The sequence below is a fragment of the Athene noctua genome, chromosome 3 (assembly GCF_965140245.1).
Source record: "Athene noctua chromosome 3, bAthNoc1.hap1.1, whole genome shotgun sequence".
Classification (NCBI taxonomy): domain Eukaryota; kingdom Metazoa; phylum Chordata; class Aves; order Strigiformes; family Strigidae; genus Athene; species Athene noctua.
In genome coordinates, this window is record NC_134039.1 from 29,753,305 (window position 1) to 29,766,201 (window position 12,897).

The 12,897-nt window shown below is 45.4% G+C and overlaps 1 protein-coding gene across 3 annotated transcripts; it reads left to right on the top strand.

Moving 5' to 3' along the window:
• The first annotated feature begins 24 nt into the window (after positions 1-24).
• EIF3L (eukaryotic translation initiation factor 3 subunit L) lies at positions 25-10,455 on the top strand. 3 transcript variants are annotated; one of them, XM_074902465.1, is made up of 13 exons: positions 25-143; positions 248-296; positions 427-637; positions 1,220-1,299; positions 1,579-1,640; positions 3,015-3,084; positions 3,748-3,821; positions 4,822-4,993; positions 5,278-5,432; positions 6,166-6,336; positions 7,289-7,786; positions 8,767-8,847; positions 9,596-10,455. In XM_074902465.1, exons 1-13 carry the CDS (start codon positions 111-113, stop codon positions 9,632-9,634), a joined length of 1,695 nt encoding a protein of 564 aa, XP_074758566.1. In that variant the 5' UTR covers positions 25-110; the 3' UTR covers positions 9,635-10,455. The 3 variants fall into 3 exon arrangements, with proteins under 3 accessions (XP_074758566.1, XP_074758567.1, XP_074758568.1); XM_074902466.1 differs by lacking the exons at positions 3,015-3,084; positions 3,748-3,821; XM_074902467.1 differs by lacking the exons at positions 25-143; positions 248-296; positions 1,220-1,299 and having other exon boundaries at positions 432-637.
• Positions 10,456-12,897: the final 2,442 nt, after the last annotated feature.

The window sequence follows — 12,897 nt, forward strand, 5'->3', positions numbered from 1 at the left end:
CTTTCCGGCCGGCCAGCCCGAGCCCCGCCCCTGGTCCCACCCCCTCTTCCTGCCTTCCCCGCGCTGGGCCCGCATAGCTTCCCGGAGGCCTTTCGCCGTTTGCCGTCGCCATGGCCTACCCGGGAGAGGACTACGATAATGAGGTTCGGGGTGGGGGTCCTGGGGCGGTGGGAGGGAGACGCGTGGGGTCCCGAGTGGGTCGTATCCGGGCTGGTCGCGGTGACTCGCTGCCGTCTCTTCTCCACAGGCTGCCTACGACCCCTACGCCTACTCCAACGACTATGATATGCACACGGGTGAGCGTGGGCCTCGGCCGCGCCGCCGCGGCGGCCGCTTAAGTGCACCGGGCTTGTTGGCGCCCGGCTGGCTCTGTGGGCCTGGGCCGCCCCGTGCGGCAGCCGCCTCACCACTCTGCTTTACCCTCAGGAGACCCGAAACAAGACTTGGCCTATGAGCGCCAGTACGAGCAGCAGACCTACCAGGTGATCCCCGAAGTGATCAAAAACTTCATTCAGTATTTTCACAAGACGGTGTCGGATCTCATTGACCAGAAGGTGTATGAGCTCCAGGCCAGCCGTGTTTCCAGTGATGTCATTGACCAGAAGGTGTACGAGATCCAGGATATCTATGAAAACAGGTATGAAACCATCCTTCCATCAATGGGAATCACTGTGTAAACTTTTAAGTGCACCCTGCTCTTAAAAGCAAAAGCTGACTAGCTGCCTTTTTCCAAACCTGGGCTTCCTCTAAAATACAGCATGATGCTTGATTTGATCACTGGGGAAAAAAACAGGTATTTCCAGGCCATTAGTCTAACATAAGTCTAGGTCAACTGTGACCTATCTAAAGCAATAGTTTAACAGGTATGGAGGTAGCAAAAAGTGACCTCAGTCATGCTAGTTAAGCAGTTTGCAGAAAGCTGTGAGGTGTAATTATTGTGTCTGTTCTCTACAGGTACTCCTACTCCTGTTTATAGCTACGTTACCTTACCATAAAGGGAATGTGAAAGTAACACACTCAGCTGTTCCATACTTCAGGGATAAATTGAAGACTTTAATTGTTTAGTTTGCCGTTCTTATTCTTTGCTTCAACACTGGACTTAAAGGATGGTGGTGGTGTTCTATTCTCATCAAATCCAAGGCCTCTATATTGTCATCTCTAACTCCAGCACTCATACTGAGAAACAGTTTCTAATACCACATGTATGTCTATTTTTCAGCTGGACAAAGCTGACAGAAAGGTTTTTTAAGAATACCCCATGGCCTGAGGCTGAGGCCATTGCCCCTCAGGTTGGAAATGGTAAGTTTTTTCCTTTATCTTTGCTTGTCAGAGAAAGAAGAAACTAAATTACTTTTGATACATAAATGAGCAGGTGCACGGTATTGCTGCTACCTTAGTCAATCATTGTTGTTCATGCTGGTATCTCCTTCAGTAGATGCCTGGCAAGAAGTCAAAACTGAAAGAAGTGTCTGTACCTCCCTATATTACTGTGGCAGGAGGAACACAACTGGCATATCTGAGAGATCCAGTTGCCTAGGCCTTGTGGCTTCTAATGTCCGGTTCTGTCATCTTTTCCAGATGCTGTTTTCCTCATCCTGTACAAGGAGCTGTATTATAGACACATCTACGCCAAAGTCAGCGTGAGTGTTTGTCCTCTGTCTTCCTGTTGGTTGCATGCTGGCTTCTCTGTGCTATAAAACTTGCGAGATCTTGCTGCCACCACAGTATCAGTGGTTCCATAATTTTTGCGAGACAGGATTGAATGGGCTTATGAGCTATATAAGTCAAGCTGCTTTTAGGGAAACTCAAATTTCTTGCCTTTTGTTAGTAAGGATTCACTGCTGAAAACGCAGAAAGCCTTGACTGTCTTTCTGAGGCTAGTCAGCTGTCTCCTCCAACTTAGTTGCAATGAGTGTGCAGGTTTCCCTGGCAGCTTATATTAATCAGAAGACCTGGTCTGAGTTTTCAGGAGGCTCTTATGTAAGTCTGTTACTGATATCAAATGTAGTGGTTAGTGAGTTAGGGAAGAAGGAGGTGTTGGGAGATAGTTGACTTTTCTTTTTGATAGAGCTGTGATTGCAAGACCTATAGATCAGTTAGCGTTCTGCGTTCCTTCGTGGCTGTTCTTCAGGTTAGCAGGTAGGTGAGAGGGTGTGTCACAAGAAGAGGGTGCGTTGTTTGCGATTAAAAAAACATATGGGGTGAGAGTGTCTTGCAGAGAGGGAAACATGGGCACCATAAAGGATACAGGAGAATGAAATAAAAGGAGTAGCACTCTATAAAAGAAAAAAGCCCCACATTTTTTTCTTAGGCTAATTTGAAGTGAGTAAGAAATCACAGTGCTTCTTTGTTCTTTGAGGAAAGAAGCTGAACAGAGACATGATGTACAGAGTGAATAAGTAATAACTGCAGTTTTGGTCTGGACCAGAGGGTGGAGAAATGGACACTTTAAAAAGTGTATTAATTTGAGTCAGGCTTTAAAAGGAGAGACTGGTTTTTCAAGCTGTGCTGTTAGTGGTTCTCAGGCTGCCCTCAAATGTCTCCAGGTGAACAAGGAAGATGATTCTAGGAAGAATGATTCTCTGTTGTGTTTACTGGTCTTTCAAAGCACTTAGAAATACTGTCCAGAAGCAGAATTGTTGATGTATTGAGGCCTCTTATGAGGAGAGAACAAAGGAAATCTGTTGAAGGTAATAGGAAGCTCTTGAGTCTGGACAGCAGAGAGGAGGACAAGGAAGGTTAAAGCATCCTATTCACGAAGGTTTGAATGCTCAGTTATCCTGGGAGAAGCTTCCTGTATGTCAAAAGTCAGCCCTGTTCTATGGCACAATGGTGACACAATTTCAGGTTTTCCGGGTGTTACTGCTGGATGTCCTGGTTGAATATTGGCTCTAACATTTCTGAAATAGATCTTTTACTGCTGTGACTATTGACTGTCTTTCATGTGCGGTTGCCCATGAACTCACTCCTGCCATGCTTGAAACTAAACAGACTGTGCTGACTTCTCGCTACAGGGGGGGCCCACGCTGGAGCAGAGATTTGAATCCTATTACAACTACTGCAATCTCTTCAACTACATCCTCAGTGAGTTGCTGCAGTTCACTTCTGGTTTGTGAATTTTGGAGAGGGCAGGGCTGGACAAAGGGTCAGTTTGTTTTAGATCATATAGGGAGAAGTAGTCTATGAACTCTCCATATGTTTGAGTTTCTTCAATGAAGAGCATTTACATTCTTGCATTTAAAACCACAAAAATCACAAATAACTTCCAGTGCTTTCTGAAATACTGTAAAGAATAAAACTTGTTTAGCTTTGTCTTGCTGAGAACTTCTTCACCTATCTTTAGTAAAAAGCACAACAAAGCTGTAAACTAGAGAAAACTTAGTGTTTCACAACTGCTTGCTGTTGTTGACTCCCCTTGGAACAAATTTTAGTGTTTGTGACTCCCTACCAAACTTCTTGTGGAAAATAAATTAGTTAGGTTAAGTCCTACAGTCTGCACAGCTTCTGAGAATCATTGCTGCTGAGCAGTCACACTCTAGAGATCAACCCCATACATGCTCATATTCTTTAAAAGTGAAGGCAGTTGAGGTAGCTAAAACTATGTATCACTGCCCTACTGGAAGCTTCATTTGCTGCTGCATCTCCCATTTCAGGGAAATTCTTGTCTTCTTTAATTCTGTTCCTTCAGTTCTGCCACTGTTCTTGCTCAAGGTATTAAGCTTCTCATCTGTTACTTACGTTCTGCAGATGCCGATGGCCCTGCTCCCTTGGAACTGCCCAACCAATGGCTCTGGGATATCATTGATGAATTCATATACCAGGTATATGACTTTAAGACTGGGCCATTTTGGGGTGGCCTTGCCTCTATTAGTGCTAGAAATTTTCCATTTCCTCCCTTTCTGTGATTTTCATACTAGGATACTATTGCAGGTCAAAAAACTTTGGTGAGCACTGGTATTCCTGAGTAGATGAAGTATTTGTAAATGTATATATTTTTAAGTTACAGGGAGCTCTTTGGGGAGTCCTGGACTTCTATTGATATTTCTGTTTCAGTTGCTGCTTAGGGGACTTATTTTTTTATTAAACTCGCCTTCATTTCTGTCTGATTTGTGCAAAGCAGCCTGACTGAAATCAGTTATAATCACAAAGACCTTATTAAGATACTTGTTCAAACTAATTTTATTGTGTTCTATGGTTTTGCTTTAGCTTCGTATTTCTTAGTCAGTAGGGCCTTTATGCTTCCACTGAGAGATCGCTGACCTGATTTGAAATCTATGTCCCTAGGATCTTGATGTTAGGAAATATTTTTTCCCCTTACTGTTCTGGAGTGCAGTAATACAGATCTCAAATGCTACTGTTTTTTTCTCTATAGATTCCTTTTTCTGTAACTTTTTATTATAGATATGCCTGGAATTCCACAAGTGCAGTCTTCTCAGGCCTGAGCATGAAAAAGGATGTGTGCATCTGTAGAAACAGATGTGTGTGTATGCAGACACATCTTATGACTTGGTCATTTTCTTTGCTACCTGTTCAGACAGCAAATTCATGTTTAGTTGCTGGTCCTAATTGTCTAAGAGATCCTTCTGTGCTTCATTCTGTCTTCTGGCCTTTTCCCTCTGCTCTGTATCATTTTTTCCCTAGGTGCTTTAAAGCTGGTATAATTTGCCATTTTGATTGCCACGTGATCTCAGATGAAACTCTTTTTCATGCAATTTGCAGCTTACTGTAATGCATTTGTGTGATCAACTTGTAAGCTTAGTGCACGTAGCTGAACATGTCCAAACTAGCTTCTTGTCATTGAATCTCTGCTTTTTCCTGTAGTTCCAGTCTTTCAGCCAGTACCGCTGCAAGACAGCCAAGAAGTCTGAAGAGGAAATTGATTTCCTTCGTTCCAACCCCAAGATCTGGAATGTCCACAGTGTCCTTAATGTGCTGCACTCTCTGGTGGACAAATCCAACATCAACCGACAGCTGGAGGTCTATACAAGTGGAGGTGAGCTAGCTGGGTGATGCCAAGCAAGACTGATTTCTGTGCTGCCTTACTTTGATTTGACCAAGCTTGGTTAGCTTTGTTTGGGAGCTGGAGTAATTCCTTAATCAGTGGATGGACTGACTGGGAACAGATTCTGTTGGCCTTGCCTGAGAAGTGCTGGCGATTACACTTGAGGTCTTGCTCCCTTTGCTTGTAAACATAGAGGTGTTGAAGAGTTCTCACCCCTTGTTGAAAGGGGAGCTTGCTTCCTTGGAGGCAAGTGTCATGGTTCCTTTTTTTCCTAGGTGATCCTGAAAGCGTGGCTGGTGAATATGGTCGCCACTCTCTGTACAAGATGCTGGGCTATTTCAGCCTGGTTGGGCTACTGCGTCTGCACTCTCTGCTGGGGGATTACTACCAAGCAATCAAGGTTCTGGAGAACATTGAGCTCAACAAGAAGGTAATACAGCATGTTTTAAACACTTTGGTTGCAGTTTTCCAAATGACTCTGTTCAAATATGCTGGTGAAAGATTGCCATAATGAATCTTCTAGCTGAGCAGCTGCTTGTAGCTGTTAGGAGTTTTTAGTTAAACACAGCTGGAGCTTTGGCATTAAGTCAAGCCATATGATGATGCCTGATAAATGCCTAGTTTTTGAGGAAGCTTGCAGTGTTGTTATAGGGATTATTATTTGAACTGTAAGCAGTAGTGCAGTGGTAGCTAGCTGAACATATTGTTCCCACCTTTGTCAGTGGCTCATTCTTGTATTTTTTTGAGCCACTGTGCCCACTCCCACCTTGCATGTTTTTGCCCTAGAATTGCATGCTGCTTGTGGTAACAGTGGCTGACAGAAGTCCAGCTGCAACAGAGACTTGGCCCAAGGCTTGGCCCAGATCTATGTATGTCCTGTCTGGCAGAGGATGTGGAGTGAAATGGGGGGAAAGGGAACTGAGCAAAGCGCAAGAGTCCTCTGCTTGTAGGAAGCTGAAACTGGAAAACAGAGGATGATCTAATAAATAGTGAGGAAGCTGCTGCAAGGATGGGTGGGAGATGAGGTATCCTAAATTAACCCTCTCCTTTCTATATTTGGAATGGGGGTGAAAGCAGAGGTGGCTAGATTCTGGGTAAAAAACTGTTTGGATCAAAGGTGATAGCCTCGCCTCTATCATAGTATGTTGATCTTTACTTCTTAGAGCATGTACTCGCGGGTGCCTGAGTGCCAGGTGACCACCTACTACTATGTGGGCTTCGCATACCTTATGATGCGACGTTACCAGGATGCCATCCGTGTCTTTGCCAACATCCTCCTCTACATCCAAAGGACCAAGAGCATGTTTCAGAGGACAACCTACAAGTATGAGATGGTAAGAGATAGAATAGGTCAACACTTACCAAGAGAAAAGGCTGCTGTCTTCTTTTCTGCCCCTCCTCTGTTACCTGTTAACATCTAATAGTCCAGCCCTGTTTTCCTGGACTCTGGTGGTGGTGGTGACTGGGAATCCTTTGAACTCCTTTGCTATGTGTGGCAATATTTTCTTTTAGCTGTGTTACTAGTTCCTTTGGTTGCTCACCATATGGTTGCCCTGGCACCATCTACACTCTCCCTCTAGGTAGTGTTGTTAATGAATATCAGCTGCTAATTATATTCTAGTCGATGTTTCTTCAAACTCAGTCCTATTTCTGGTCCAGTCCTGCATTTCAGGTTACTGCCATTGTCAGATCTATTTCCATTATCAGATGATCATTCACAGAGTGGTTTAGTTTAGTGTGGCTGAAACAAAGCTCCTTTCTCTTTCCACCTAAGTTGTCCCTGGTGCCTATTTTACCCTCTGCTGTTGCTGTCTCAATTTCATCCTTATGATTAATTTCTAACTTTGTGTAGCCAAGTCCTGCTGTTTTTAATTCCATGACACTTCAAAAGTTTGGTATGTCTGTTTCAGCCACACAGCTCTCCCTTTCATCCCACACTCAGATAAATCTTCCTTCTCAGTCTTTTCTTCACTGGCCTCCTTTGCCAGGAGATGGTTGTAAAACTATCTGTCTCTTCTCCTCTGCACTTTTTTGCACCAAAGCAATTAAACCTGCTTCTGGCTGTCACTCAGTACTGCCCTCTTTTTTCATTGGTGAGAGCCTTGATACAGCATTAATCTGTCTGCTTTGCCCAGAGGCACTGCTTCTTTCTGCTGTCCCTCTTAAGCATTAGGACCATCAGTGCTCTGGGTAAAAGGTCTGTCTGAAAAACGCAGCTCCCAGCTCTTTCTGGCACCAAAAGCCTGAGCACATTGGCAAGCTAACAGGTTCTCCTCTCTGTCTCAGATTAACAAGCAGAATGAACAAATGCATGCGCTCCTGGCCATCGCCCTCACCATGTACCCCATGCGCATAGATGAGAGCATCCACCTGCAGCTGCGAGAGAAATACGGGGATAAAATGCTGCGTATGCAGAAGGGTGATGCACAAGTCTACGAGGAGCTCTTCAGTTATGCTTGCCCCAAGTTCCTCTCCCCCGTGGTACCCAATTATGACAATGTGCACCCCAACTACCACAAGGAGCCCTTCCTGCAGCAGCTCAAGGTCTTTGCTGATGAGGTTCAGCAGCAGGCCCAGCTCTCCACCATCCGTAGCTTCCTCAAGCTCTACACCACCATGCCCGTGGCGAAGTTGGCTGGCTTCTTAGACCTCACAGAACAGGAGTTTCGTATCCAGCTGCTCGTCTTCAAGCACAAGATGAAGAACCTGGTATGGACTAGTGGCATATCTGCCCTGGATGGGGAGTTCCAGTCAGCCTCTGAGGTTGACTTCTATATTGACAAGGTTGGTATTTGTCCCTTGCTGGCTAGTAAATTCCTTCACCCAGGAAATTCTGGAAGTGGCAGCGCCTAGTTTTGCTCCAGTCTGGGAAACATCCCTCCTTCTTTGCCATGTGAAGGGCTTGGCTGCCCACAGTGAAGTTGTAGCCCTGCTTAGTAGGAGTGTCAGTAGATGAACAGTGATGGGATGTCACAGACAACTTTGGCAGTTGTTGTACCCAGAAAACAAAGATCCTAGATGTCTTCGCCAGGACAGAAGGAACTGTCTGTCAGTGTTCTTGGGAGGTGACAGCTGGGTGACAGCTAGTGCTGTCTGTGTGTCAGGTGGGATTGTCAGCTTTGTATGTCTCCACATCTCCTTTGCCTGACAAAGCAGGGAACTTGCTTGATCATGTGACATGTCCATTTTTAACTGGAACAGCATTTGGCTCTGTCTGCTCTAGGAGGAATCTAAATACAAGGTATGGTCCTGTCACCATCCTGCCGGTGTAGCTCCAGGCAGCAGGAAACATAGCAAAGAGTCGTTTAGGACTTGATTTTCGAAGAAGATAACAGCAACCATTAGGTTTCTTGATAGGAAGGAGAACAGGTTGTCCTTTATTCTCAGTCCTTAGAGCAGACCTCTTCCTGCAGCATCTTGTGCTGTATCTCAGCCTAGCTCTTCTGGACAGCACAACTTTTAGCTGCTGGTAGAGGGAAGCAGAGGGTGGTTTGGGGTTGGGACTGTCAAACTGCTGCCTTGAGAGACAAAAATAGGCAGAGTGCAAGAATGGGGGAAGTGAATACAATGTGAATTTGGGACCCATCTCAGGCAAGGGTATAGTGAAGGCAGCCCAAATAACTGAGTGACTGCTGTGGGACTGGCACAGGTCAGGTGTGTGATGCTGGAGTGAAGCCCCTTTGATCGCTTCTCATGTTTGGTGGTGCTTGCTGTCTCCCTGCTAGCGCAGTCCTTTTCCTGACCTCACGCTGTTCCTTCCCCAGGACATGATCCATATTGCGGACACAAAGGTTGCTCGACGCTATGGGGACTTCTTCATCCGCCAGATCCACAAGTTTGAGGAGGTGAGGCCTGGGCAGGATTGCTGTGTAACTTTATAAGAAAAGGGGGAAAGCATTGGGCTGTGCAGGCCCCAGAGGAGCCATGCTTGTGTGAAACAGCTGCATGGTGCCTTGCTGGGGTGAGCCCCGGCTCTGCAAGGCACTGAGCAAAGCCAGGTGGTTTAAGCAGCAGCTGCTGGCCTTTGAAGAATGGTATGTTTTGTGTGAGAAAGTGTTCTTTTGAGCCACAGTGGAAAAGGAGGAGGGTTGTACTGTTCAAGGGTACTGACTCCATTGTCCCTAGACAATTGTAGTGTTCATGTCAGTAATGCAACCAGAATAACATCTCTACCCTTGTAACTACAGCTCTAGAAAGTGGCCTCAACGATTTCTAGAGCACAGATGACTTCAGCATTGTGATCAGCCAGGAGGTGACATCCTGTCACTGCTCCACTCTCCCAACAGAGGTTGCTGCCCGATAGAAATCGAGGCAGCAAAATCCTGAGATGTGGGGACTTGAGCAGTACATGGTTGATACCACTGCTAGAAGTTTGCACCCTCTCTTCTCTCCACATCTTCCTTTGCTGCCTTGGAGAGGAGGAGGGAGCTTTACTAGTTTCTGTTCTACTTTGCACCCTGCCTTCACTTGCACAAGAGCTGTTTCTGTCAGTGACTTGGGGAGGAAGAAGTAGAGGCATTGGATGAAGGCTGCTGAGGGGAACAGTATGTCAATCACTATATTTTTTCTGACCTTTGCTTTCTCTAATTCCAGCTGAATCGAACCCTGAAGAAGATGGGCCAGAGACCCTAAACATTTTGTGGATGCAGTGATCAAACTGAACAGAGAAGTGGGTGGGAGAGATTATTCTCTTTGTGGTGAGGGAGAGTAGCTCAGGGTTCTGGTATTTTTGTAATCTCCTGTGACTTTGAAGGGTTTTTGTACTTAAATAAGCAGACTTGTTTGGCTCAAACTATCCTACGAAGGACAAGACATCTAATAAATTAGTGGAATTTTCCTGGTGCGCATTCAGCATCTGATGTACCCATTTATCTTTTTCTCCATGAAAGGATATAATTGCTTCTGGAGACATAGGCAGCTGCTATTGGTTCGTGCTGTCCTTGGTCCATGCTGTTGCAGGTTAACAGTTGGGAGCAGATCTCTTTCCATGCTCTGTAAAGGCACTGTGCACAGCAAACGGGAGACTGCAGAACTGATTAACAGGGAGAAAATGAGCTGTTGCAGTGTTTCCAGAGTGTATGGAAGGGGATACAAGGTAATACTATTCCTTTTAGCTCTTGCCCCACACATTGAATAAACCTGAGTTGTAGTTGCTGTCCTAGAAGGTTGCATTTTTTTTGCCTTCCCACTCCTCCTTTTTTTTTTTTTTTTTTTTTTCAGTTGCTGTGAGGTAGAAATGATCGAGTGGATTGACAAGTTTTAAAGGAAGGGGAAGGATTTTTGTAAATATTCAACCAATAGTAACTTTGGTCATCTGATGAGATGTCTTTGCTGGAGATAGTTTTATTTCAGCACAAGTGATGCCCAAGTTCTGTCCCTTAATGTAATGGAGTTCAGTTTCTCCAGAAAACTCCCTGCGACTGTTTAATTTATTAAAACCCTTTAAATGCTAATATTCCCAGCTCTCCAACCACTTTGGATTCTTCAAGGCAAACTTGCAGTGCCTTGAAAGAGAAAAGCCAGTTGAAAACTAGCCCTATAAAGGGGAATCAAGGACCTGTAAATATTGGGGAAGAGAACGCAAAGAATGAATTGCATCTCCTCTGCCCTCCACACCCTCTCTCCCTTCTCCTCTTGCTGTCTTTAAGTAGTTTGGTGTTTGAGTGGTAGAAACAGGTGCAAGAGCAAAACCTGCATGTGTAATAGGAAAGCTACACAAAGCTTCATATATACCATCTGTCTCTTTGTACTTCTCCCTGTCATTCCTTTCCCCTGAGAGCGTTCCTGGCGGTCCAGCTTGGCTTTGTATGTGATTCTGTTTAAAAGTCAGGAATAATTAGCCTTTGTTGGATTATATGCCATATTTGAATGAGAGTCAAGTTTCTAGTGTCCTAGATACTGCTCAGAAGTAAACTGCGTTTTCCATCCCAAAGTCCTGGAACTAAGGCAGGCAGGATACAGGCAGCACAGAGTGAGATTAAATGGGCAACTCCTATTGGCCTTCTAGCTGCTGCTGTTAGTGTTACACATGCTAAGGACTTAATACCTCCAGTTCTGAAGGGTTTGAGGCTGCCATATCATAAATGAAATCAAAGGACTGAGACACCACTCCACTGCAGCAGCACATGGGAGCTGGAGCTGGGTATCATATGAAGTGAATATGGTCCTTTTTATATTTAAGGCTGGCAGTTCTGCCTGGATGTATTTAGCAAGAGCAGCGCAGTGAGGATAGCTGTCGACAGCAACTCCCCTCCTGTTTTCTTACCATCCAAAGCCTAAATATTTCCCAGAACATGTGCTACAACATGTAACAAAATAACCTCTGGCAGGGCAGTATTTCCATGAACACTTCTAGTTCATAGCATAGCAAAGGAATCCAGTGTGTTACTGGGATTTGTTTTGTGTTTAATATGTGATTGGCATGTTGGAATTACAGAGTTTTAATACAATTGTGTATCATTTTAAACCCTCCAACGGTTACAGGGTGTTTGCAGGTATGTGAATATGCTGCTGCTTGTGTTTGTGTCTGCCAGAGGATGCAGAGAGAGCATCCACAGGCATGCCTGGCTCCACGTCTTGTCTGAGGGACTGCAGAAGGTTAACTGAGCAAGACTGGCACTTGGTGGAACGAAGCCAGGAAGAGCTTGCAGCTCTTTCTGCCCTGTGAGAGATGGGCTCAGTGAGCTGTGGTGCCTGGCACTGCTTGAAGCTAGAGGAGCGCAGAGCGTTCACCAGTATCAACAGAGCCTTGCTGCTACTGCTGGAAAGACTCTGCAAGGAGGTGGGGTGGGTTTGTTACAGCTCGAGCCTTGCCTGCCGCGGCAGGCTTTGGTTAGTGGAAGTGTTCTTGGGCAGTTCTGGTCAAAGTGGTTTTATCAGAGGGAACCATGGCACAGGGGTTATCTACTCTGTCTCTGATCTGTAGTTGTGAAGGGAGTGATTATGGACCCTGGAAAGGACAGTTAAGAAAACATCCCTATTCTTGCTCTCCCTTAGGACACATCAGGAAGATGCTGTCAGGCAGGTCTGGGGGATTCTGAGCAGCCAGCTTGGTCGTTACAAAACCAAGACAATACTTTATTTCCTTTTTCTCTACATAGTAGCTCTTCCTGTGATTTACAGCACAGCTTATCTTGGGCACTGAGGGTGGAGGCTGTGCAAGCTATTCAAAGAGTATTTTTCACTTGTCACAGCTCTGGGGCCGTGGACCAATAGAATGAAACAGTGGAATAGAAAACGGAGGGCTCTAAGCATGAGCTCTGACTGGAGAAAGGAATATAGAGCGCGTTAAAAAAAATGGAGAGAGGGGACTCCTATGGATTTGGGATTGCCAGCAATAAACTTAACATCTGTGTGATGGATTGGTCTTCCACAGAGGTAGCTATTGTCCCTCTCTTTGCCCAATTGGAAATGAAAAATATGTTTAGCAAAATTAACGTTTAATAATGTACTTTCTCCCCTATGCATCATCGGATCATCACACTAAGCATGTAAGCTAGCTCTCATGACAATCCATCTCCCCGATGTTGTGGTTCCTGAGATTGTATTGCACCCTTCCTCTACTTCTTCCAGGGCTTCCTGTGAAGTGCTGCCTGCAACTCCAAATGCCCTTAACGTCAACGCCCTCCCTGGCCCCGTGGCTACCCCGGCAGCCACTGATGTCCCACACGTACTCCGCTGTCTTGACGTTTCCATGTCCTCTGCTGCTCTAGCTTATTATACCTGTAGGATGGCTGAGACCTGCTTCTGCCTAGGGCAGCCTATGCCTAAGTCTGGTCAGGATCCGGAAACGGAGGGGGGTGGGTGGGGGTGGCGGTGGGGTTTTTAGGAGGGTTGGTTTTGTTGCTTTTTCTGGTGTTTTTTGCTTTAGCTGAAGTTAAAAACTTGAGTCCCAA

Coding starts and splice junctions, on each gene's coding strand:
- EIF3L (XM_074902465.1), top strand. CDS start 111: ATGGCCTACCCGGGAGAGGACTACGATAATGAG. Junction 144..247: donor GAGAGGACTACGATAATGAG/GTTCGGGGTGGG, acceptor TCTTCTCCACAG/GCTGCCTACGACCCCTACGC. Junction 5,433..6,165: donor ACATTGAGCTCAACAAGAAG/GTAATACAGCAT, acceptor TTTACTTCTTAG/AGCATGTACTCGCGGGTGCC.